The sequence below is a fragment of the Equus asinus genome, chromosome 28 (assembly GCF_041296235.1).
Source record: "Equus asinus isolate D_3611 breed Donkey chromosome 28, EquAss-T2T_v2, whole genome shotgun sequence".
Lineage (NCBI taxonomy): Eukaryota > Metazoa > Chordata > Mammalia > Perissodactyla > Equidae > Equus > Equus asinus.
Genome location: NC_091817.1, coordinates 23796704 through 23823439, shown reverse-complemented (window position 1 = coordinate 23823439; position 26736 = coordinate 23796704). Strand labels below are relative to the sequence as shown.

Sequence of the window (26736 nt, the reverse complement as noted above, 5' to 3'; positions counted from 1 at the left end):
TCCCTCGGCCTCAGCTCCCCCCACCCCCCACCCCGTCCCCGGTCGCTAAAATGGGAGGAGCCTGGGTGCCATGGTCTGTAACTTTCTTCCAGCTTTAAAGCACCCAGGGTTCCATTCCGGATGTTCTTGCCGTGGTTTTACCCTCCCCAACGGTCCCTGAGCTCCCTGAAGGGCAGAGACATTTCTTTTCATCTCTCTTCAGCGTCTAGAACACAGCATGGTGATTTTTAGGCACCCATAAATACTTTTGCGATGAAATGGTTGGGAGGGCTGGGTTGAGATGGCAGACTCAGTGGAGATGTGTGTCTCCTGTGCCTGCTCAAAATCCCATGGAAAGACAGACTCGATCATTAAAAGGCCAAATGATGGAAAGCAATAAAGAATACTACCAGAAAAAGAACGAAGTTGGAGAACTGACTCTATCCAATTTCAGAACTTAGGATAAAGCCACAGTGATCAGGACTGTGTGGTGCAGAGAGGCATGCAGACCAACAGCCTCTCTGCTGTTTCTCGTATGCATATCAGACACACTCGGGCCTGAAGACCCACAGGCGCACACACACACACACAGGTGTATAAATAATGTGGAGTTTCACTTTCCATTTTTACGCAATTAGGATTATACTATATGTACTGTTCTACACCCTGTTTTTTTCACTTAGTGATAAGCTTTGGTAGTCCTTCCATAGCAGTACGCAGAGGCTCACATCCTTCTTTTTATCAGGTGTTCATTATGACCACTTTTATACTTCCCTACTGAAGGCTATTTGGCTTGTTTCCAGGCTTCCACTGATACAATGATGATGGTACAGTGCACTTCCTGGGTTGAAGGGATGTACATTTTAAATCTCAGTAACTACTGTTAAAATGCTCCCCAAAATGGCCGTACCAATTTACACTGCCTTCAGCAGGGGACAGGCGTTCGTGACCATTCCCCATCCCTCACTATCAATAAAAAATAACAGTCTTTTACCCTTTTGCCAAACGGGTGGGCAAAATGTTATCCTAAGTTGCATTTCCTTGACAGAAGTGAGGTTGAATATTATTTCCTTCATTCTTTGGCCTTTCGAGTTTATTTTTCCTTGAATTGCTTATTTATATCCTTTGCACAATTTCTAAATTGAGTCTTTCATTTCTTATCAATTTGTAGGAACTATTTACATATTGTAGCTATTGATCTTTTGTCACACACACACATTCTGGCTCTCTTAGTCAGCCATAACAAAAGGGTGCCTTGAACAACAGAAGTCTGTTTTCTTACTGTTCTGGGGCTAAATGTCCCAGATCAGGGTGCCAGCAGGGTTGGGGTCTGGTGAGAGCCCTCTTCCCGGCTCGTAGGACCCACCATCTCACTGTGCTCACATAACCTCTTCTTTCTGCGTGCGTGTGTAGGGGCGAGCAAGAGAGAGCTCACAGGTGTCTCTTCTTATAAGGACACTAATCCTAATCCTATCCTATTAAGGCCCCACCCTTATGATCTCATTTAACCTTAATTACCTCCTAATAGACCCTATCTCCAATTACAGTCCCATTGGGGGGGTGGGGCTTCAACACACGAATTTGAGGGGAGACACAATTCAGTCCACGGCACACTCATATAGTGACTATTTTCTATCACCATTTAGCTTTGTTTATTTTATTTTAAATTATGGTAAAATACACATAACCTAAAATTTACCATCTTGCCCACTTTTAAGTGTACAGTTTGGTAATCTTAAGGATTTTAAAATTGTTGTGCAACCAATCTCCAGAACTCTTTTCATCTTGCAAAACTGAGACTGTACCCATTACACACCCTCCCGGCCCCCTCCCCAGCTTCTGGTAACTACCATTGTCTCATGGATTTGACTGCTCTAGGTACCTCCTCTCAGTGGAATCGTAGGCATTTGTCTTTTTGTGATTGGCTTATTTTCCTCAGCATAATGTCCTCGAAGTTCATCCATGTCGTAGCTTGTGTCAGAATTTCCTCCGTCTGAATGTCTGAATAATATTCCATTGTATGTATATATCACATTTTGTTTATCCATCACGTGTCCATGGGTTCCTAGATTGTTTCTACCTTTTGGCTATTCTGAATAACGTTGCTATGCACACGGGTGCACAAACATCTCTTTGAGACTCTGTTTTCAATTCCTTTGGGTATGGTAATTCTATTTTTAACTTTTTGAGGAACCACCATACTGTTTCGATAGTGGCTGCACCATTTTACGTCTCTGCCAACAGTGCACAAGGGTCCCAATTTCTCCACATTCTTGCCAACACTTGTTATTTTCTGGGTTTTTCTGACAATAGTCATCTGTTACGGTCTGAATATTTGCATCCCCTGGGATCTCTGGGACCCCCACAGAGCTCCCTAGTCCCTTCTGGTGTGTGAGGATACAATGAGAAGTCTTCCACCCGGAAGAGGGCCCTCACCTGACCCTGCCGGCACCCTCATCTCAGATTTCCAGCCTCCAGAACCGTCAGAAATAAATTTCTGCTGTTTATAAGCCAGCCAGTCTGTGGTATTTTGTTACAGCAGCCCAAATGGACGAAGACTCCATCCTAATGTGTGTGAGATGATTTAGCTTTGTTTCGATGCTGTTTGTCACACAAAACAAGCCAGAAGGGAGAAAACGAGCATGGTTAGTTTAAGGGCCGAGACTTCAGTCAGACTGCCCGGGTTCAAATCCTGACTCTACCACATTCTGGCTATGTGACGTGTTAAAAACAAGGCAACAAGCCCCAAATGGAGTCCTATGCTAAGCCCCATGTCACCAAACTGAGGCTTAGTTACAGTTTCGGCTCTCCTAGAAATGGAATCTTAAACCAGTCCATCAGGGATCGCCTGAGTGGCACTAGGGAGGTCATCCGCCTGATGGACCCCTGCCATCCCCTAAAGGAAAGTCACTTGGCAATAATCAATCTGTCTGTTTGGGGTTTTTTTTTTTTTTTTTTTGCCTATTATAACTTCCTTGTTCTTGCTCCCTTCTGCCTATAAAAGTCTTTCATTTTGTGGGGCTTCTTGGAGCTCCTTCTATCTGCTAGGTTGGATGCTGCCCAATTCGAATCTATTTTTGCTCCAATAAACTCTTAAAAAATTTCAGTATGCCTCAGTTTATCTTTTAACAGACCCCATGCAAATTACCCTAAGCCCTACTGCCCCATCTGCAAAATGGGAATGGGTATAATAGTCATACCATTCTTCTAGAGCTTAAGGATTAAGTAAAATAATGTACTTGAGGATTTAGCACAGATAATCCCACGTTATTGATGTTTTCTTTTCTGTGTCCTATTTAAAAGAGCTCCACCCCAAAGTGAAGAACATTATCCTATTTTCCTCTTCCAAATTCTTTTATAGCTGTGACTTTGCTCCTGGGTATTTAAGTTAGTTGAAAATTATTTTTTATATGATATGCAAAAGGGTAGCCGATTGTCTCCACACTTTTCACTGACTAGTGTATCCTTCTGCCACTGATCTGATCATCTCTTTCCTCCAGCTACACCGGGTCTGTTCTTGGACTCTCCTCTCTGTTCAATCGATCTCTTCCTGAGCCGAGACCAATTCCCGGAGCTTTAGAACAAGCAGTGCTGGCAGGCTAGAGCAAGCCTGTTTGCTGTTCCTGTGAAAACTGGCTTGGCTTTTCTTGCACTATATTTTCTAAAATCAGCCTATTAGGTTTAAAAAAAAATCCTGGTGGGCTTTTGAATGGACGATCCCAAAAACTAACTTGGAGGAAAACTGACGTGTTTACAGCACTGTGTCTTCCTACCTGGAAACTTTTCTCTTCCAGAATCCTATTTCTTTCCTCCCAGCCAAACCAGGTAGAGCTGAGTGTTCTCTTTCATCCAGGACTGGACCACAACCCCCACGGATAAAAGCTCTTATTATTCTGCTTCCACTTGAAGAAAGAAGGGGCTGGAGACACACTGGCAAATGGGAAGATCTGAAAAGGAGCTAAACAATGTGTTTCGGGGAGACAGGCTATTCAGGGCGGTGACCTTGGAAACGCAGCTGACAATTTGCCAAGACAGGCCCCTGGGCCTCCCGGACAATCCTCTGATGACTCTGAAAACAGGCAGTTTTGCAGGAGCAACTGGACAATTCCAGAAGCCGCAGGCCTTTGGGGCTGGGGTCTGGTTTTAACTTCCCCCAACCCCATTGTACAGGTGGAGAAAGAGAGCTTGAGAGGTAGGAGAAAGGGACAAACTTCTACGGGTCTGGTCTCCCCTCTTTCCCCAAGTTGAGCTTGACCTAGCAGGAGGACCAAGTGCCATCTGAACGTGAGGGGAGGATGTACTCCACCCCAGAGCTCCCTCCCAGCCCCCAAGAGACCAGTGGCCAAGTGTCAGGATTTCACTTCTCAACTGCGTGGTTCCCTCAGATGAGGCACTGCCTACCCACCACGTCCTGCCCCTTTAAGAAGAGACCAGTCCTTGGCTTATGCCATTCATAGGATTTATTGTCACTTGCCAGCTGCTAGCAGGGGAAGGGGACACACAGCCAAGCCTCACCCCGGGGAGAGGTTGCCCGGGGCCACTCAGCACTATTTACACACGTCACACGGAGAGCACGTCCTCATTGGCAGCAGCTGCACTTCTCCGCCTCCGCCTCGGCCCCCTCTCCACCTTTGCACACGCAATCCTTGGCGCATTTCTCACACTCCGCTGGGCAGCAGGAGCAGCAGCCTGCAGATGAAATAGGGGGTGCCCAGTCTGATGCCTTTCCCGCATTTGTCCCCAACAGAAAGGAGGGGGAAGAGGAGGGGTGCTGAGGCCGGTCACTGGCCCCATCCTAGTCTCACACCTGATCTGACTCAGCATCTCTGGTGTGTCAGCTGCATGCTGGGCGACCACGGGAGAGGGGTCCCCAGTAGCTAGCCCACAGCCCCCCCGGTAAGTGCAGGGGAGTCCCGAGGACGGTGGGGTTAGGTCCACGCTGGGGTAGTGCTGGGCTTAAGGAGAAAGCATCACAGGGTAAATGGCCTTGAAAAGGGCCTTGAAGGATAAACTTGGAGGAGCAGAGACGGTACAGGACAGAGGGTCCAGGAGATCAATGGGAGGATCCGTGCCTAGTCTTACACACCAGGGAAGAAGGGAGCCTTCCTCCCATCCCCCACTCCCCAGGCATATTACACTGCTTCCCCGGCCATCTGGGGGAGGTCAAATTGAGGGGACCCACGAAGGCCTGGGAGGGGCCAAGGGAAGCCACGCCAGAGCTAACCCCTAGCCTCACTAATGGCTTCCCCAGGCACTGGAGGTTTGGAGGGGAGGGGCTGGACCAGGGTAGCAGTTCTCAGTCCCAGCTGCCCATTAGAATCTTCCGGAAATTTACAAAAACATCTTGGCCCAGGCCTACTGTATTAATCACTGGGGTGGGGCCTGGGTGACTGTGTCTTAAGGCCTCCCCAGGTGGTTCTGTCCCAGTAAGAAGCAGAAGCAATGGAATAGGGGCCCTAGGGGTGTCTCCCCATTGTGTGGACAGTCGGTGATGGGGAGCAGAGCGGGGTCCCCACACTCACTCTTCTTGCAGGAGGTGCATTTGCATCCCTCGCACTTGCAGGAGCCAGAGCAGGTGCAGGAACCACCTAGAGAGGGAGACGCCGCAGGAAGGGTTAATGTGGTAAGCCATTTAGGTCCCAGGCCTAAAAGGAGGAGGGGGATGCAAATCTCCGCGCCCTTTGGGACACAGCCATGCCCTCCCTTCACGAGGTTAAAAATGGGAAATAAGAGTTCTTTCCCTCAATGTCCTTGAGCGATGGCGATGGCGTAGGGCACAAGATTCTTTCTAAGTAAAGGGACGCGCTGTGCCGCAGGATGGGGGCGGGGGCTCACCAGTCGGGCAGGGGCAGGTCTCAGGGTCCATGTCGAGAGGAGTCGCCGCTGGAAGAGGTGAATTGGCTTCTCCGGCAACTGGACGCACTAGAGGCAGCAGGTGGCGAGGCTTTTATAGCCCCAGGCGGGGGCGCGCAGGCACAGCCCGCTCGCCGCACGGCGCCCCCTCTCTCCATCTGGGCGCACTGGCCTGGTGGAGGCGCGCATTGCGGCAGCGGTTCCCCCCTTCCCTGCCGTGTGAACGGCCGGGGGGCGCTCCCCCCGCCCCTCCCCGCTGGCGGGTGCACAGCCGTGCGCCCGCAGCCACCCCACTTCCCACCGTGTGCACAGGGGAGCACACTATCCGCTCGCCTGTGTGCGCGCAGCCGTGTGCAGGGCTGGAGACGCGTGTCCGTCTGTGTCCCTCCCGCCCCCCCGCCGGAGCTGCAGTCGCCTCAGGGAGAAAAGCTCTCACTTCTCCCCTCTGAAAGTGGAGGGAGAGAAAGGGGCTTTGTATATTTCCCAGTCCTTCCCTGCCGGTCATTGCCCCTTATTCTAGGATTCTCCGGTGCGCCAGATTCGGCCAAATGGGGTGCTGACCACCCTGGTGCTCTGGGACTCATCCCCTCATCTGTCAAATGGGAAGAAAGTCACAGCACCGCTGGAAGGACCTTGCAGACTGGCTTTGGGAGGGGCTGCTCTGGGAGCCCTAAAGGACAGGGCTGGTTGGCTAGTGGGATATAGGGGGTGGGGGGGGGGGGTGAGGGAGGGGTGGGGGTGGGGGGGGTGGGGGAGGTGGGGGGGTGGGGGAGGTGGGGGGGTGGGGGAGGTGGGGGGTGTGACGGGGGTGGGGGGTGGGGGGTGGGGGGGTGGCGGTGTTAAGGGGCTGCGACCCAGCTTCAGAAGGAAGCAACTCTTCTTTAACTTGTTCCTTCTGCAGAGTTTTTGAGAGTCCCTTGTGCCTGTGGAAGGCTGAAAAATGGCCCCGGAAAGAAATCCATGTCCAATCCTAGAACCCGTGACTCTCACCTTATTTGGAAAAAGGGTCTGTGCAGATGTAACTAAATTAAGGATTTTGAGATGAGATCATCCTGGATTATCCAGATGGGACCTAAATCCAATGACAAGTGTCCTTATAAGAGACAGAGATAAGAGACAGAAGAGGAGGAGGAGATGTGACCGCGGAGGCAGAAACCGGAGTGATGTGGCTGGGAGGCACCGCCAGAAGCTGGCCACAGAACACTTCACCTTCTTCCTATGAGCCTCACTGCCCCCTCCCTGCAAATGCAGACACTTCGTCCCCAGGAAACAGAGGCACGAAGGAAAAGCAGTAGACAGCTGGCCAAGGGCTCTAGAAGTAGAAGAAAGGATTGCTAATGGTGCCCTTCAGACAGGGCAGTCACATGGTGACTCCCACCGGGAGACCTCACTTACTTTTCCTGCTTGCACTTTTTACGCAGTTGCAATGGGTTTTATAGGGACAAGGCTTACCTAGAGACAGAGAAAAAGAGAGAAAGTTTTCCCAGGATACCTGCAGTAAAATATCTGAAGGTGATGGTCAGAGGGGTTAGCATCCAGCATTTGGTTGGAACACCCATTGCCTCCCCGAGAGAGGAATTTCCTTAACAAGCTCTCCCAATGGGCTCCTATCACTTCTCACACCCCAACGTCCACTTCTTTTAAAGACATCCCCCCTTGGGACCTGCATCCCTCCCTCTTTGGAGGGGATTCCAAGGCTGCCTCCCCAGGAAGGCAGGTCCGGTGAGCCTCTAGACTTTGATCTTGGTGAGTGGGGGAGTGTGAGCCTCAGGAGGAGAGACAGCACCTCCCCAGGCGCTGCCCCCCCCCCCCCCCCCCGCCCCCGTGCAGAGCCGGGCCTCTCTTCTAAATGTGAGCTGCACAAGCACTTTAAAATGTTGGTTGAATCTCCCCCCCAAAATATTAACTGCCCTGGGAGCCCCCAAATGGCCTCCACTGAAGGGTTGAGCTGGCTGATTTCTCCAGGCTCTTGCAGGATCCACGCGTGTTGGTCCACGAGTGTATGTTTCAGTAAAGTTGAAGGAAGAGAAAAAAAGAGAAGAGTCGAGGAGGAGATGATATCTAATTTCTCAAGGTGTTTAAACGTGAAGTCCAAGTTGGTTCTCAACATTGGCTTTACGCAATTTCAGATCTCAGAGCTCCCCAACTCCTTAGCCACTGTTTATTTCTTGTTCATTTTCATTTTGCCTAAGGGCACTCTGGCCTCAGACTCCTCTGGCCTGGGCCTGAACTGCCCCTAGCGTCAAGGCTTCAATATCTGGGATTTTCAGGGCCAGATGAAGAGTGCCTGTCAACACACTCGGCCAAAGCTGCCTCCCTCCACGCCCCTCAGGCCTCTTAGTGTGCCTTGGGGTTGAGGCTTCCCAGCTGGGAGAGCAATCTCCCCCCGCCCCATAGGTAATTCGGTGTGTCAACTCGACTGGGCCAAGGGATGCCCGGATAGCTGGTAAGACATTATTTCTGGGTGTGTCTGTAAGGATGTTTCCAGAAGAGATTAGCATTTGCATTGGTAGACTGAGGAAAGACGATCTCCCTGACCCATGTGGGTGACATCATCCAATCTGTTGAAGCAAGAATAGAACAAAAAGGCAGAGGACAGGCAAATTCTCTCTGCCTGAGCTGAGACCTCCATCTCCTCCTGCCGTTGGGCATTGGTGCTCCTGGTTCCCGGGCTCTGGACTCAGACTGAGTTAGACCACTGCTTCCCTGGGTCTCCAGCCTGCAGACGGCAGGTGGTGGGACTTCTCAGCCTCCATAATTGTGTGAGTGAGCCAATTCCTATAATTACCTATCTATCTATGTTTATATATGTTTATTACATATACTATATATATCTCATATCAAGATTAGTATATATATATATACTGTTGGTTCTGTTGGTTCTGTTTCTCTGGAGAACCCTAACCATCCCCCCCCCCCACACACACACACTGGAGGGTGGCCAGGATACTGAGGGTCTGAAAGCCACAACATCCTTCTGAAACACCCGACCCCCCATTCTGCACATGGCTGGGCTCCTCATCCTTCGGTTCTCAGCTTCTCCGACCTCCGAAGAACATTTCATACAGGTGTGTCCCTCCAGAGGGTCCCTCTCACCCTCACCTTTATTCCCCTCTGACCCCTTGTTAATTCTCACAACCTAAAGTTATTTTGTCGGTGTCCCCCCTGCCTCTGATGCTCCTCCCCCGTGTATCCACATGGCTCACTCCCTTCTTTCTTCGCTTCTGAATCTTTGCTCAAATCTTACTGTCTCCATGATCACCCTATTTAAAATTTCAACACAGCTCTCAAACCCACAGGACTCCTGACCCCCATAACTTGCTCTATGTTTTCTTTTTTTCACAGCATTTAACACCTTCTAACAAACTAAATAATTTACTTCTCTGTAAAGCTTATGTGCTGTCTCCCCCTGCTAGAACTCAAGCACCATGATCCTATAAGGGATCATTGCTTTTGTTCACTGACACATCTGAAGTGCCTACAACACTGTCCTATACATGAGAGATATGCAGGACACGTTTACTGAATGAATGAATGGCTCTGAAGTCCAGCTGGCTGGGCCCACAGTCTAACTCTGCTACTTACTAGTAACGTAGCAAGTTGCTTAATATTCCTGTGCCTCGGATTGCTCAAGGGTAAAATGGGGATAAGAGTAGTTCCCACTTCCTAGGTTTGTCAGGGGCTTAAATCGGATGGCACTTGGAAAGCGCTCAGAGCAGGGCCCCAAACCATGTTGGCTCGTACCGTTTACAAAGGAGCCTGAGACTGGGGAGGTCAGGGGAGGACCCTGCAGGGAGCCTGGAATCCCTGCAGCCCCTGCCTGCTCCATTGTTGGCCTCAGCTCTGTGCTTCCTGAAGTGCACACAGGACTGCAGGAGTCAGCTTGGACCAACTGAGTCACAGACATCGGTGCTCTCTCTGGGCTCTGCACCCAAACCCAGTGCCTCCTGGGAGAAAAGTTCACGGAGACTTCTGTCTTTTCAATTAGATGGGGGCCAGAATCTAGGACCAGGTAGGCTGAGGGGCAGAGATCACTCAGGGTCACACCAACTAATGGATGGAAAATCCCCAGATGACCTCAGAAGCAAGTAGCCCAGCGAGTCCTGTCCCCTCCCCGGGTGGAACTTCCAGTGCAGGATTAGACCATTGCGTTGCCCTCAGAGGCTTTCCCAACTTACTGTCCTGGGACTGAACAGCTGGCCAGGAGTTTGGTGGCCTGGATAAACAGGCATGTACCAAAAGAGTTTGCAAATAGTCTTATCTGCAAATAAAGAAATGACTTTCATTTCTGAGAGAGATCTGGATTTATTAGTAGAATGAATGTTGAATGAGCAATTTTGTCCACCGGGGCAGTTGAAGCTGGAGAAGCCCCGGGGTTTCTAATTCCAGCTCTTCCAATAATTAGCTTTGTGAACTCAAAGTCTCCGTCCAGTTTGTGCCCCAGTTTTTCTTTTTTCATGCTGAAGAAGATTCGCCCTGAGCTAACATCTGTTGCCAATCTTCCTCTATTTTGTGTGTGAGCTGCCATCACAGCATGGCCACCGATAGATGCCTGGTGTAGGTGTGTGCCTGGGAACCAAACCTGAGCCACCAAAGGGGAGCATACCGAACTTAACCACTAGTCCACTGGGGCTGGCCCTGTGCCCTGGTTTTCACATGGGTTGGCCAGATGACTGCTAGCGGCTAATATGGACAATGTCCACCACTCGCCGGGCGCATGCTATGCACCAGGCGCCATATTGAACACCATGTGAGCTAACATTCCCCATGTTATCTCACGGACTCCTTCCAATAGCCCTCATGGTAGGGACTGTGAACCATTTTGTAGGTGAGGAAACTGAGGCTCAGAGAGAGTATGTGACTTGCCCTGGAGGCAGAGCTGGGACTTGAATCTAAGCACAATGCTCTTCAGCCTGCCCTGATGTCTTTAATTAAATTTACCATGAATTCCAGTTATTAAGAACCTGTTATGTGCTAGGCTCCCAGAGAGCTAATAATGCAAACTGTGGAATTGCAGAATCTGCAGGTCTGCAAGAAAGTCATGCTGGCTTCTGTCTCTGCCCACAAGGTAGGCCGAGGCCCCTGGAAATGCCCCATTTGGGCCCTCCATGACCTGCAGTGGCCCTGAGCCAACTCACGGCCTGGCCCCCAATACTGTAGGTGGTTTTCCACACCTGAACACATTAGGAAGCTGTCAAAACCCTGACCTTAGACCTCCTAGTGAGGGTGGACTCTCCTCTCCAAGGAGACCCTCGCCTGGGCAAGGTCTCACCCCTACAGTGTCAGGGGGCCCACCACTTATCTGTAGGGGAGGAAATCTCTGAGCTGGGGGCAGTCACAGGGAGCTGCAATAACTAGGTTCTGGAGGCCTAAAGTCTAGCCTTTTCTAACATTGGCTTCCCAACTGCCACCAGATTATTGATGCACTTGGGGTGTAACCCTTAACTTGGCAGAGTGCCCCCCGTCCCATCTTTACTCCACTCACCCCAGGGTTTGAGCAGTGATTCTGAGACTTCTCCCAAAAACCCAGGCCATGGGTATCATCTGCCTTCTTTTAACAGATGAGGAGACCCAGAGACAGCAATGGTCTTATCCAAAGTCACACAGTAAAGTTGCAGTGAAGCCAGAACCTGAACCACGTCTCTTGACTCTGAGTCTGATCCCACTGGTCCAGCTTCCCAAAGTGAGACAATTTTATAAAATAGCCTGGACTCACAGAATAACACGGTTTTTCTCCTTTCCGTTCTCTGTCAGTCTCCCTGATCACCTCCAGGAGACACAGCTTGGTGCTGGGGTGTCTCCACTGCCTCTCCCACGCTTGCTCAGCTCTTCCTTTTCCACAGAGAGAAGGTGAGGAGTCAGGGCAAGGACGGAGGGGCGGGGGCAGCCTCAGCATGCCACAGAACCTTAGCTAGAAATCGAATAACCTTCTTCATTTCCTCCCCGTCTCCATGGTTACCCCTGTTATGGCAAGTGATTGAGTTTCTCGTCTGCAGCAGTGATACGAGATTTCCCTTTAAAATAGACTTAAGTATAATAATAGACCAGGTAATATGTGGTTATGACTGAAATTGCGCAGGTGGTTCTGGAAGGACAGCAGTTGGGGAAATATTGCCGCACACCAGGCTGACCCGCTGAGTGCTCGAATCCCACTCGGCTGCTGGTTCTGTCTCCTCTCCCCTCCTGTGTCACCTCTAGCCAGGCATCAGCACCTTTGTGTGGGTTCTAAAGGCCACGAGGAGATTCCGCTCTGCTCTTTGGTCGTTTGCGGGATGGAGGTGTTGGAGGAAGGAGGTGGGAGGGGCTGCCTCCAAGCTTGCAGGTTTCATAGGGGGCTGGGTTGACCTCAGCAATCGTGCCAATGTCTTGGTTCCCAGGGTTTACTCCCAGCTCTTAGGATTGTAAAGTCGAGTTTTCCCCAAGAGGCTGAAGCTCCTCCATAGAATAGAGACAGAGGTGGTCTGCCATCTCCTCTCAGTGAGGGCCCTGGTGGAGGAGTCATTAAACCCTGAGCGAGTCTTGCACTCAAGCTGAGCTGATGGAGTTTTGGTGGGTTGGGGTTCAAGAGCCCCACTTGCGGAAGTTCTTGTGCATGACTGGGATGGGAGCTCTGTGGCTCACAGGGAGGGAGTTATGGTGGAGAAGGGTCCACTTTAGCTGGGGCACCCGGAGAAGGCTCTCAGGGCTCCTGAACTGCAGGGACCCCTCCAGCGTGGCTGCTGGGTTCCCACAGCAGGATCATAATGGGGGTCCCGCTCTGCCCACATGCCCTGACACGACTGCCAGCATCTTCTTCCTAAATGCAGTGAGTGAAGACTGAAGTTCTTAAGAGCAGCTGGCTTTGGTGTCAGACAGACCTGAGTTTGAATCACCCCATTTGCCCTCAGCTATTTGATGGGGATAATGATACCCTTACTTCTTGGGTTCTAGTGAGTATTAAGTGAGACTCTTCATGCAGATCGCCTAACACGTAATAGGTGCTGAATATACTGTGCTCAATGACCTCTCCTCTGTTCAGAAATTCTCCAGGACCTGGAACTAGCAAATGATGGCTTCCAGTTCCTCTTGGTTTACTTTTCCAAACTCTCCATGGTCTGGCCCTCACCTACCCTGGCAACCAAATGTAATCCATGCTAACCCAGAAATATACCCCAAGCTTTCCTGCCTCCATGCCTCTGCTCATGCTGTCACCTCTTGGAATGTCTTGCCCGCAATTTCCGCCTGCTTAAAATCCTATGTATCCTTCAAGGCCCTGCTCAAATGCCACCTCCTTCAGGAAGTCTTCACTCCTGCCTGCAGCCAGATATAACTGCCTTCCTTGGAACTTCTATGTGGTTTTGTCTAGATATTTTCTTCCGTGGGGGAGAGGGGATGGAGTAGTCTGACAGTCTCCCTGACAGCCTCTGAGGTCCCCGAAGATGGGGGCTAGGAGAAGCCGTTCCTTTCTCTCCTCCCTTCTGTGCTTAGCAAAGCTCTCTGCACACATGAATTGTCTCTGAATGCTCATTGAATGAATCAATGTGAGCAGTGAGAGAGTCTGACTTTGGGCTCACTCTTGTGGGACACCTTAAGGCTGGGTCATGAAAAGAGTCAGGTTGAATTAAATATGTATTAATGAAGTTACCCTGTGGCCTCCACCACCCTGCTTTGCCTAATGAGTAACACGTGGTGAATTCTCTCATTCCATACCACAAATATTTATGAGCACTGTGTTAATCTAGACCCTGTGCTAGGAACCGCAGATGCAAAGATGGGTAGGACAGTGTCCACCTTCTCCCAGAGCCCATAGTCCGGGCAAGGAGCCTTTTAATGAAAAATCAGTGCACAGTAAGACAAAGACTTCTAGGAGAGTGTGTGGAGTGGTAGCATCCCTGCCTTTACATAAACCAATCTCCCCCGTCTCGCTTCCTTATTAGATCCCCCCTCTCACACAAGGTCTGGGGACAGGCAGCATCACCTTCTCCCAGGAACAACCCTGGGGCAGCTTGACCCAGCATCAAAGTTCTCTGTCACATCTCACCTTACTTCGGTGGTCTCAACTGTGGGCGATTTGCCCCACAGGGGGCACTTGGTGATGTCTGGAAACATTTTTGGTTGGTGATGCTATTGGCATCTAATGGGTAGATGCCAGCGATGCTGCTAAACATCCTACAATGCACAGGATAACTTCTCCAAACAAAGGATTATCTGGCCCAAAATGTCAACAGTGCTGAGGTTGAGAAACCCTGCCTTCCTTTACTCTCTAACAACCCTGAGATGAGTTTTAGCTGCTCAAACATGCAGGGAAGGGAGTCAGGGGAATCCAAAGACCTGCTTACAACTCCTCACCACCCCCTCGCATCCTTGTACCTCTGGTTCATTCTCTGTCCAACGCGGATAGTCAGATAGTCGTGGTAGCCCTGCCCCCTTGACGAAGGCGGGTGGGAGCTGAAATATGAGAAGGCTAATGAGGGCAGTTGCCACGGAAGGTGGATGTTGAGGCTGGCGGGGGGGGCGGGGGGGGGGCGGGGGGAAGCATCCATCTAGCAGTCACGCGGCCCAAATTTTCCAAGACGGTTTCAGTTTCAAGTATTCTGCCTTTTCCTTGTCTCCAAAAATAAATTGGACAATTCAGGCCATCTGTGCCTCAGATTCAAAAACACCTGGGTCTAGCTCCCCTCCCATCTTCTCCCTTCTTTGTTTATTTTAGAAATTTTTGGAAAAATTTTAAAAAGATATAATCCTTTCAAATATAAAAGTAGAAGCCTATAGTATACACTGATTTATAAGTGACTTTTTCCCTTGCTTATCAGACTATGAACATCAGTCCATGAAATTAATTTCACTTCTACAATTTTATTTTAGTAGATCCATTCCACAATTTATTTAACACATCTCCTACGTTGAGACATTTGTGTTAGTTCCAAATCTTCACTATTATAATCCATGCGGGGTTAAACATCTTGGTAGCTTTCATGTGTGTACATTCACACACAAGGACTTTTTCCTTAGGATACAACATTCCTTAAAGTAGAATTTCTGGCTCAAAGTATACATATTTTTTCCTTTTCAAACAGTATTTATTTACTTTTAAAAATGCTACTTCAGTAAACTTTGGAAAATTCAGAAAAATAGAAAGAAGGAAAAGTAAAAATTATCTTTTATCTATGATCCAATCACAACCACTGTTGACGTTTTAGCATATTTCATTTCCATATTTTGTATTCCATGTGACTTCTTCTTTTAAAAAATTACTGCATAACTAATTTGCAGCCTACTATTTGTTTAAGATTTTCCTGTAATCATTTCCCACATTTTTGCATTTTTAATGGTTGTATCATATCCTGTTGTGTGCTCAGGCCACAGCTGACCTAATTTCATAGACTGGAGGTTGTTTCCAGTTTTTCACAAGGGTAAATAGTACTGCGATGAACATTTTTGTGAGTGAGTGAAGCTTTTTTTTCCCTCTGAATTTGTGGTCAACGCCTTAGAATAGATTTCCAGATGTGAAACTACTAGGCCAAGTGGGAAGAACGGTTTTATGGTTCTTTGCTGTACTTGGCCAAATTATTTTAAAAGCCTTATGCCCTGTGAATCTGGATGGTTTCCATATTGTAAAGGTCTTTTACACCTAAGGCCTAATCAGCCCTGGGAGAACTTATCCTGATGCATCCTCCCAGCAGCCGTGTCTGAGGGGTCTAGATCTTTCCTGGGATCTCTCGGGCCCCAAACCCAGACAGACTGAGGCAGGACCAGCCTCCCCAACCCGCGCGAAATTCCGCGGAGAGCAGACAACACGCCTGCGCACCTGCCTCTGGGCTTGGAGCGCCCCCTGCAGTCCACGTGAGGAACTTCCTTCCCCATCCTACGACCTTCCTGCCTGCCCCGCCAAGACCTCCTGTGGTTTCCATCCAAGTTGGAGTACCGCCTGAGCAGGTGCAGCGTCTCTCACAGCCTCGCTGAGGTCTCACTTGTCCCTTAGGCAACACAGGAACACAATCCATGATGTGTCAGCCTCCTGACACAGCACTTTCCTGCTCCAGGAGGCTGTGCCCTGAGAAAGCTCTTCTTTTGCTTGACCTAAAAGCTTTTTCCTGGGTGTTTTCTTGTACTGCTCAAGTTTCACCCCTCAGGGCCATGTGCAACTAGTCTTCTCACTGTTCCTATGAGCCTTTTCCCCGGCTCATCTTCCCTCGTGGTCTTCAAGCTTCTCTCTCAGCTAACCCTGCCTGAGTTTGGGAAGGGATCCTTAACCTCTCTGAGCCTCAGTTTCCTCTCCTCTAGAATGGAGATAACAATCCCTATCTGCAGGGTTATTGCAAAGATTAAAAATAATACCAGTGAGAAGCCTCGCCCAGACTTTTGGCTGAAGACAGTAGGCAGAGTACATACAGTTACCTCTCCTTCCTTCTGAAAAATCCTTTGAAAGACGCTAAAGAAAGACAAAGAGGGAAAAGAAAAACTAATAAAAGAGCTGAGGGACCGGCCCCGTGGCTGAGTGGTTAAGTTCATGCACTCTGCTTCAGTGGCCCAGGGTTTCGCCGGTTCGGATCCTGGGCATGGACGTAGCACCACGTAGCAGCACTCGTCAGGCCATGCTGAGGCAGCATCCCACACAGGACAGCTAGGAGGCCCTGCGACTAGAATATACAGCTATGAACTGGGGTGCTTTGGGGAGAAGGAGAAGAAGAAGAAAAAAGATGGGCTCTGGTGCCAATCTTTAAAAAAAAAAAAAAAGAGCTGAGAATTGGTGTGGGGAGGATGGCTTGGATGGTACATCAGAGAAGCAGAGATTTTAACATTTTTCTGGAATACCGAAATGGGTCAAATCACGTTTATGGGTAAATGGGAGCAGAGAAAGCCACAGCTCAGATCAAGAAGTAAAGAAGTCTACGGGGGATTATCTTATTTTGTGTTGTTTTGGATGGAGGAGTCAGGCTGGAAAAGAAGAAGAGAAAGGAGACATAGAAACCAGGATGGCGACTGGTGGAACATGTGGCTGTAAACTGCCCCATGATCCTCAGGTTGGCATCCTTCATCTCCACTGTACAGCTCCAGCATGTCCCCCCAGGCTGAGACTGTGAGATCATCTCTGAAGAATGGACTAACCAGTCTAGGAGGGGCCAGGGCTCCCAGGGGAGGGTCAGAGGAGGGCCAGACCTGCCAGCCAGCTCCCCACCTGGGCATGCTAAAACCAAGCCTGCCAGTCAACAAGCCCCACTCACACCCATGGAGCCTGCTTTCAGCTCGAAGAAGCAGAAACAGTTCAAGAAAGAGGAAACTTAACAATAAAAGTAGAAACCTTTACTCAGAGAGATTCAGGAAGTTACTCCATTCAAAAAATAAAAACAAGGTGTTAGGATAAAGAAGCATTCAGAGAAGGAGTTCTCGTATATTAGAATATGATTGACAAAATTTAAAAAGATCAATAAAAGGGTTGCAAAAAGGCTGAGAAATTTTCAGAAGCTTCCAATGAGAAAGAAAGGGCAGCTCATGTTAGCGTTCATGGCAGCAGTGCTGAATGTGAGAAGATGGAGTAAAGCCGTCAAAAGTCTAAAATAAAATGATACTGAACTTGAAACTTGATATCCAGCCAAACTGTCAATCAGGCATGAGAGAAAAATAAGGTGTTTTCTGACATTTAGGGACTCCAAAAATTCCCCCTAATTCATCCTTTTGGTAAAAAATTGCTTGAGGATGTACTCCAGCAAAATGAAAAGGAGTCCAAGATAGAGGATGATGGGGGATCTGAGAAGCAATGGATCTAACCTGGGAGAGCATTGAAAAGAGATGCCAGAATGACAGGTGTACAGAAGGTCAGGAAAGAAGGCAATGTATATTAGACCATTCAACAAATAGTAAGGGGAAAAGACAATTAGAAACGCCAAGGAAAACAAAAGCCCTGCAAGAAAAAGATAGTCCGAAAATGGAGCAAACTAAGATGTGCCCCGATTCTGAGCAAGTCTCAGGAGAGAGCACCTCTCTTACCTTCTTTCTCCTTCAAGAAGCCCCGTTTCAGTGATGTGGAGTTCCATATCCTTCTTTGTGGATCCATTCACCCTTAGTTCACGGGGAAATAGTATTCTTGTAATCATAATATTGTAAAAACTTTATTTTATTTCAAATGTCGTAATCAACTACAGAGTGGGGAAGATTTAATCATAGTTGCACAAGGTATCTGTTAGATTGCTTTCAGCCGCACAGTGGCTTCCCCAAATAGGAGTGTATTTTCTCCCTGTTCCAAGAAGGCCAGAAGTGGTCAGCCCAGGGCTGAAGCTCTTGCTGAAGGAGGCCTCCAAGTCGAGCTAACTTTCTCCATCTAGCTTCACTGTCCTACATTATTCAATTTCTCAAAGATTTAATTAAATTTTATTAAATATTTTCATAGAAATAAAATTATACATAATTCTAGAATTCAATGTCCATCTAGTTGACAATGTAAAAATATATGTGTGTCTATATACATATATACAAATTTAAAAGTAATATGAATTGCTTAATAGTACAAGATATTTATCAGTTGCCTTGTACAACTTCCGCAAATAGCATAAAGTCGTGAATATTCTGGAAACACAAATTGGAACACGAAGAAAAGTAAGAAAAATTTGTGCGTCACCCTATTGGGAAATGATACTTTGTGATGTGAGAATCTGTTGCGTTCATGCCGTTTGAGAAGAAGCGTTTGGTAAGTTAATTTGCCTTTTCTCTCATTTCTACCACTCAGCCCCCCCCCCCCCCCACTGCATTTTGAAAGCAGTGTCCATCTCTGACATTGGCCAATGCCAATGCTACTGTAAACCTTCTTGACATTCAGATATTGTCACTTTTTAAAAGTAGACTTTATTTTTTACAGTAGTTTTAGGTTCACAGAAAAATTGAGAGGAAGGTACAGAGATTTCCCGTATATCTTTTGCCCCCACACATGTACCGCCTCCCCCATTATCAACATCCTCCATCAGATGGTACATTTGTTACAACTGATGAACCTACATAGACACATCATTATCACCCAAGACCATAGTTTGCATTAGGGTTTACTCTTGGTGGTGTACATTTTTTGGGTTTGAACTGATGTTTAATGACATACAGTCACCGTTAGAGTATCCTGCAGAATAACTTCACTGCCCGAAAAATCCTCCGTGCTCCACCTCTTCCTCCTTCTTTCCCCCCAATCCCTGGCAACCACTGATCTTTTTACTGTCGCCATAGCTTTGCCTTTTCCAGAATGTCAGGTTGGAATAATACAGTTTGTAGCCTTTTCAGATTGTCTTCTTTCACTTAGTAAAATGCATTTAAGTTTCCTCCATGTCTTTTCATGGCTTGACAGCTCACTTCTTTCTTTCTTCCTTTTTTTTTTTGCAGGGAAAGATTCACCCTGAGTCATCTGTTGCCAATCTTCCTCTCTTTATTTTCTCCCCAAAGCCCCAGGATATAGTTGTATGTCCTAGTGCTAAGTCCTAGTTCTTCTCTGTGAGCCCCCACCACAGCATGGCAACTGACAGACAGTTGCTGTGGTTCCACGACCAGGAAGTGAACCCGGGCCGCCGAAGTGGTGAGTGCCGAGCTTTAACTGCTAGGACATCAGGGCTGGCTCACTCATTTCTTTTTAGAAATAATCAAATAATATTCCATTGTCTGGATGCACCACAGTTTATTCATTCAGCTACTGAAGGACGTCTTGGTTGCTTCTAGATTTTGGCAATTATGAATAAAGCTGCTATGAACATTCGTGTACTGGTTTTTGTGTAGACAGAAGTTTGCACCTCTTTTGGATAAATACCAAGGAGCATGATTGCTGGACTGTATGATAAGAGTATGTTTAATTTTGCAAGAAACCGCCAACCTGCCTTCCAAAGTGGCTGTGCTTTTTTGAATTCCCCCCGGCAATGAATGAGAGCTCCTGTTGCCCCACATCCTCACCAGCGTCTAGTGTTGTCAGTGTCCTGCATTTTGGCCATTCTAATAGGTGTGGAGTGGTATCTCATCATTGTTTTAATTTGCATTTCCCTGATGTGGAGCATCTCTTCATATACTTATTTGCCGTCTGTATATCTTCTTTGTGCAATGACTGTTAAGGTCTTTGACCTGCTTTTTGTTTTGAGAACATAGAGCAAGACCGAGAGAAGGATTTCCCTGGGGGAGTGTTAGTAACAGAGCAGAGGTTTAGGATGACTTGGTTACACTGCGCCAAACAAATACCAGATTGTGAGTGACAGAGGCCTCTACATATTTGTCAATAAATTTGTGCTTGTGTGTCTGTGATATGCAGGCTCTCTAAAGCACAAGGCCCGGGGCAGGGGCCCTTTATGCCTGGGTCCAGGGCAGTTTGACCTGCTACCTGCTCCTGCCCCATCCATATAGCGAAGGCAGGAGCACGACCTCTATGTCAGGCAGACCCCAGCTCAGGTCCCAGTTCTGCCCTTACGAGCCATGACTTTGAGCCAGCCATCTCAAAGCCCTGAGTCCCAGCTTTCTCATGTGTGAAGGGAGGGTTATAGCGGGGTTCTCCTCCAGGGCTGGTAGTGCAGGCCTGCCCCGAACATTCACAGGGCCCGGGCAAAAGCAAAAGCGGAGGGTTAGCCTGCAGTTCATCTTCCTCTCTTCCCGCCCCTGGCTCCATTCCATGCTGTGTAGACATCAGAACTCGAGTGTCCAATCCCTGTCCACACATAGCCCCATCCCTGAATACAGCTGCCCCTGGGCCATCCCTCAGGCCTGGGAGTACCCCGACTCATGGCATTGTCCACCCTCAGGCAGGACCGACCTGGGGAAGAGGCCCATGCAAACCCTGGTATTGGGCTCTGGGGTCCCAGCTACTCAGAGCATATCGAGGTGGTGGGATAGGGGTGTGGGCCAAGAGGCAGATATGAGTCCCAGGTGGACACATCCCCTTGGGTTCTCAGACTCCTCACCTGTGGGGCGGAGGGTCAGAGACAGACTCTGTAAGGCAGGGTGTCCATAGCAGAGCCCAGATTGCCCAGCTCTTGCGCAGCCCTGATTGTGCAGGGCCCATGGGATAATGTTTACAAAATGCTTACCCCAGTGCTTGGCACATATGAAAGTGCTCAATAAATATTGGTGATTGGTATTATTATTAAAATTAGACTCTGGGGGCTGATTGTCGCTTCCAGGCTGTGATAGGAATAAAGGAGACTGTTTGGGTAAAGCATTTAGATGAGCTGAGATGGCATCCCTGTGGGTGCTGAGGCTGAGGTGGCAGGGAGAGTGGCCTGCGTGCCTGTTGGAGACACAAGGGACTGCTCTGTCCCCTGGACAGTGTCATTGCCAACATCACCTCCTTCCCAAGGGGCCTGAGAGCTCTGCAATCAGAGAGTGACTTGGTGGGGACCTTCTCAGAGATTAATAAACCGAAGCCTAAGAAAGGCTGCAGCCCTACTAAAATCCCTGTTTATGAAGCACCTACTATGTGCATAGACCTTTTGCTGTGGTCTCTCCCTGGGAGGGCGGTATGTTTCACGAAGCGGAAACTGAGACTCAGAGGTAAGTGGCTTGGTCAAGGTCACGCAGTGGGGGAAGGTGGAGCGTCAGACTCCAAGGGCCAGGCCTTTCCGTTGTTTTCTTGTCTTGTCACCTTATTTCGTGGTTGTTTAATCTTCTTATTTTTCCTTATACTTACTCTTCTCTCTTAAGTGGAAAGAAGGACCTGATGGAGAGTTTACTATACAAGGGAAAACATTTCCCAAGTTTCCCAGGGTATGTAGTACTCTGCAGTGTGTGTGTGTGTGATGCTGTGTGTCATACATCCTTGTACAGGCATGGAATACCGTGGAAGGTTACGCAAGAAAGGGGTCACTGTAGTTATCTTGGGGAGGGGAGACTGGGGCATGAAGATGGGGAGAAGACTTATACCTTTTGTATCTTTGTGTTTTGTACATTGTGTGTGTAGACCTGTTTAAAAATAATTCATTTTTTAAAAATCAAGGATGCCTCCACACGACCCACCCCTCTGCAGGGCTATTGTAGGGATTAAATGAGAGCACGTGTGTAAAGTGCTCAGCACAATGGCTGGTGCATCATGAGTGCTGCATAATGGCAACTATTATCATCATCAAACTTCATCGGAATTGTGCTGGTGTGGCGAAAGCTCTGATTCACGTCAGCAATCTGAGTGAAATAATGGAAGATTTCGGTTTCTCTTTGCATTGACTTCTGTGAAATGCAAGAACTGCAATGAACAGCATCAGCTGCCCCTGGGCCCTGTCTGTGCAGTCGCCCCATCCTGAAGGCTGGCCCAATATCCAAACCTGGGCAGCTAATGCCCTCATTGTCTTGGCCTTGGGGCTTTTCCTTAGATCTGCACAGACCCCCCGTTTGTGGCTGATTCAGTGCTAACGCCCCTTAAACAGCACCATTAGCACAGTGAGGCATTCTTGGTCAACAGCATGTCAGGAGAGCCTGGCTTAGATGGGTCACCCCCAGAGCAGACCCTGTAAAAGTACTTCTTTGGGTGGGGATCCCAGGAAGCACTGGTAGGAGAATGCAGAAGTGGGGCAGAGAAGGAATGAAGCCAATATGGGGCATGTTAATGAGCAGGTTTCACAGTGGGCTATTGGAGCTCAGTGCTGCTGGGGACTTCTGGGGATGGTGTAGAATATCTCAGATGTCTCACTGTAAGAATAAAGATGCTGGGGGTATTTATCCACCAGCTCCTGTTTGTCATCCATTAAGGGCTGTTCCCAAGGGTGTTGACTCCCAATACTCCCAGCCTGTCCTGTGCATGCGTCCAGCAAGTTCACGCAGCAGGAGCAAGCCTGAGGGATCATGGGGTTAGCAGCCATCTGCAGAAGGGATGCAGGCTGGTCCCTACTGTATCTGCAATGGAGTCAGCCCTTCTTAGTCCTGCTGGGTTAGGGTAAAACAGTGCTCTGAGCCACCAGACAACCACGAGTGACAACTTTATTGCTCCAAGCACTTTACATGACTGTCACCAAACAGCAAATATATAAAAAGCACAACCTATTGTACAATCATTCTGACTTCTTGACTAATACACTGTACAGATGCTTCCCAGGCCTCGCCCCCAGCACGATGGATGCGTTTCAGGGGCAGCAGCTGCACTTGTCCGAGCCCCCTTTGCAGACGCAGCCCCGGGCACACTTGGCACAGCCTGGTGGGCAGCAGGGACAGCAGCCTGAAAGGGTCAGGAGAGGAACAGATCAGTTCTGGGTCAACTCTCCCATCTTACCTCTTCCCCTCCCACCACTTAGAGGAGCTGGAAAAGAAGAGCATGCCACAGGCTTCAATCCACATCACCAAAAATCCTGGGACAGAAGGTGTGGGATGTTAGAGATGGAGGGGATCTCAGGGGTCATCCAGAGTCCATCAGAGGCCCAGAGAGGGGAAGAGGTTTGCCCAAGGTGATTGGACAGTGGCAGATCCAAGAGTAAAACTCAGGGCTCGTGACTCCAGACCAGTGCTCTATCCCTTTCACCACTTGGCGGGCTAGAAGCTCCTCTAAGCCTCTTCCTGCTCCAGACACTGGAAACACCATGGATCCCGCATCCCCAGGGGGGCTGCAGCCCTGAGGAGCTCAGCTTTCAGCTCGGATCTCTCCCAAATGGGTCAAAGGCATTCAGAAGCCCGGGGACCCCACCGTGGCTGGAGGGTTGAGGATGGAGGGAACGGGCTTTCCTAGCTCCGAGCCAGCAGTGCCCTGGTCACCCAAACTCACTTTTTCGACATGTTTTACAGTTGCAAGTTGTACATTTGCAGTTGTCTCCACAGAGGCAGATTCCTTCTAGAAGAGAAGACAGAGCCACAAACGTGAGGACTGAGGTGGCATGGGAGACACAAGGTGTGCTGCAGACGGGCACGGTGGCAGGGCTTCTGGGCTGTCCTGGGGCAGTGACTGGACAAGGGGGTGAAGATGCTGCCGAGCATCGCCCCGAGTGGTGAGGACCCTCCAGTGGTTCCCAGTCACTGTGCGTGGACAGAAACTGGGGTGGTTGCATCAGCCCTGCCGCTCCCCAGGATACTCGTTAAAATGCGGGTTCCTGGGACCAGTCCTTGAGATATTATGATTCATAGGTCAGGGTCAGGAAAAGGAATAGTTTTTTTTTTCTTTTTTTTGACAAAGATTAGCCTGAACTGACATCTGTCCCCAATCCTCCTGTTTTTGCTAAGGAAGATTGGCCCTGAGTTGACATCCATGCCCATCTTCCTCTGCTTTATATGTGGGACACCACCACAGCACAGCTTGATGAGCTGTGTGTAGGTCTGTGCCCAGGATCTGAACTGGCAAACCCTGGGCAGCTGAAGCAGAGCGTGCGAACTTCACCACCACGCCATGGGGCCAGCCCCAGGAATCAGTTTTTTTAGAAAGTGACCCAGATGATTCTGATGTGCAATCAGGTTTGAGAACCACAAGTCTAGGCCAACTCCACCAAGCCCAAGGTCCCCTGGGGCTGTCGAACCCTTTTATACCGTCTTCACCCTTTCAAGGTATCAGGCAAGATGGAAATCCTGCTTGCATGGGAGAAACAGCAAAGCGTGTAAACAAGCCCAAAGGGACAGCCACAACCACAGCTTGTTTTCATCTCATAAAAACCATCTACACTTCAAAAAAAATGAATCCCATCTATCGTTTTGAGCTTCAAGATGCTGGAAGCTTCTGCGTCTTTGGCAAGTTTTTGGTACAGACATGTCCTGTTAAGGACCGGGGAGGCTTGTAAGGCTTTTTGATACCGTTTCCCAAGGCCGTAAAACCCAGATGGCTGTGAACCCTAACCTCTCTCCTCCTGGCGAGCGTGCTTCCGTGGAATTAAGGGGTTTCAGAGACTTGGGAGTCCACATACACTTCTAATAACTCCCCTGCCTCTGCGAGAGCTTTTTCATTTTAGCACTTTCACAGGAACCCTGAGAAGTGGTCAGCTGGGGGTGGGTAACCCTAGTTTTCAGATGGGAAAACTGTGGAAATAATACATGTCAGAAGTGAATAGCAGCAATGGACCAAAACCAGGTTGCCAGCTTCTGGGCCGGAGATCGTCCCCCACCCTCGTGGCCCGCCGCTAGGTTCCCCACAGTCATCCTGGTCAGCACATCAGCCTGGTGGCCAACAGAGTGGGAGTTGCCCCAGAGGTTGCCAGTCTGAGACAAACCCATTGGCGCCTCCTAATCGAAAGAAGAGAAGCGTTAATCAGAGTCCCCTGGGCTCGCTGTAGGAAGCTGGTGCAAGGTCCCGGGATCCCAAGGGGGGCATCCTTACTCACCAGACATGCAGGAGCATTCCCTGGGGTCCATGGTCCAGGCGTCCGAGAGGCTCCGGTGCTGTCACAGCTGGGGGCGGGAGGCTGAGTGAGCAGTCCTCAGAGTCTCCCTATTTATAGCCGTGTAGGAGTAGGCTTCGGCTTACCCCACCTCTCCCTGGGGCCAGACGCCCTGCACACGGCCCGGCCAGACGCCCTGCACACGGCCCAGCCAGACGCCGCGGGCTGGAGGTTGGGGAGAGAGGCCAAAGAAGGGCAGAGGAGAGCGAGAGCAGTACAGTCATTCTGGTGGCTTTTCACAAGGGATGCAGGTGGCTGTACCCACCCGCCTGCCCACCTGCCAAGGTGTCAGGGAGCCAGGTCAGCTCACATGGTACTTGCGGTGCTCGGATTGGCAGTGACGTCCATCCAGGCTCCGAGTTCTGTGCATTCTATTATCTACCATTTCTGTTCCCTCCTTCACAGGGGCTGCTCCCACCCTGCCTCAGGGCCTCACTCTCCTTCCCTTGGCTGGCTGTGAAAGCCCTTACCATGGGCAGGAGGGGCCGTATCCTGGACCCTGTCTTTTGAAGGCTCCACTCAGGTCCTGTCCTGGTCTCCAGCCCCCATGGATGAGAAGGCCCAAAGTCAGGGGCATGTGCCCACCTGGAGCCTGCAACCTTTCCTTCTAGGCCACTCACAGAGCACCCTGGATTCTGGAAATTTTGTCATCCCAAGCCTGCTTGCTTCCAAGGGTTTGCTCAGTCCTCCTCCCCAGGTTCCCAAGGGCAGACGTGCAGCCAGTGTGTATCCCTCCAGGCCTGGAGGGTTGCTGGGGGTGGCTGTTTGATGGGGGTGCTAACGAAGTTTGGATGTGTGGGCTGGGTGCCCGCAGGCCTGTGCGAGGCCTCTCAGAGCGGGGAAGGAGTCAGGGCTAGGAAGAGAAGGGAGGTGGGCCGCAGACTGGGGTTGGGGCCATGGGGCAGGTCTCCTGGCTCCTCCGTGTTCCAGCATAAGGATCTAGGGTCACACATTTGAACCTGGCCCTCCAGGTTGCTATGAAGCTCTATTTCTCAAGGTAGGAGGATAGAATGTGTTTTATTTGTTTGTTAATTTGATGTATAACTTTTAAACATTTTAGCCAGGTGGTATTAGACCTCCATTGTACTCTTGCTCTGCCCCCCTAAACATTAGGAGGGGCCTGGAATGAGCCTCCTGTGGTCTCGCATCCTCCTCTTCATTCCCCACACTGCCCCACAGACACACACCTAAAAACAGCATTGGCCTCGAGACTCTCTTGCTCAAAACCTTCAGTGGCTCCCCACCATCTGCTGAATGGAGCCCAGACGTCTTAGCCTTGCATGCCGAGCTCAACCGACCTTTCCAAGCTCAGTGCCCACGACTCCCTTCTACCTGCTCCACCCAAACAGAGGGCCTCCTGGCTCCCTGCACTTGCCTGGACTTTCCCACCTCCAGGCCTTGGCTCCTGGCAGGTGTTCATCCTTTCCCTCTCACCTGAGTCCCAATAAATCCTCCCCATTTACCGAGGCATTAGCTCAAATGTGATTTCTTGAGCGGTAGACGCAGGAGAGGATTTGGGGGAGATTTAACCAGCCCCCAACTCCAGCATAACCCCGTTCTTTGATGAGGCAGCTGACGGCTCTTCAGTCCTATGTACAATCCCCTCCAGATGATGCGGCATCCAGCTTCCCCCACAAGC

General features: G+C 49.6%; 1 protein-coding gene and 2 long non-coding RNA genes across 3 annotated transcripts; 1 reads left to right on the top strand and 2 right to left on the bottom strand.

Annotated features, from left to right (window-relative positions):
* Positions 1-4421: 4421 nt before the first annotated feature.
* Positions 4422-6436, bottom strand: LOC139042355 (uncharacterized). The gene is made up of 3 exons (XR_011499018.1): positions 5815-6436; positions 5502-5567; positions 4422-4668 (listed from the first exon to the last, which is right to left on the bottom strand). It is a non-coding gene; the product is annotated as an uncharacterized lncRNA (long non-coding RNA).
* Positions 6388-19517, top strand: LOC123281789 (uncharacterized). Its single transcript, XR_011499019.1, has 4 exons — positions 6388-6518; positions 6734-8594; positions 18358-18496; positions 19174-19517. It is a non-coding gene; the product is annotated as an uncharacterized lncRNA (long non-coding RNA).
* A 3197-nt stretch (positions 19518-22714) lies between these two features.
* LOC106822270 (metallothionein-4) lies at positions 22715-25158 on the bottom strand. Its single transcript, XM_044761553.2, has 3 exons — positions 25041-25158; positions 23504-23569; positions 22715-22963 (listed from the first exon to the last, which is right to left on the bottom strand). The coding sequence occupies exons 1-3, from the start codon at positions 25069-25071 to the stop codon at positions 22872-22874; spliced, it is 189 nt and encodes a 62-aa protein (XP_044617488.1). The 5' UTR covers positions 25072-25158; the 3' UTR covers positions 22715-22871.
* Between the last annotated feature and the right edge of the window lie 1578 nt (positions 25159-26736).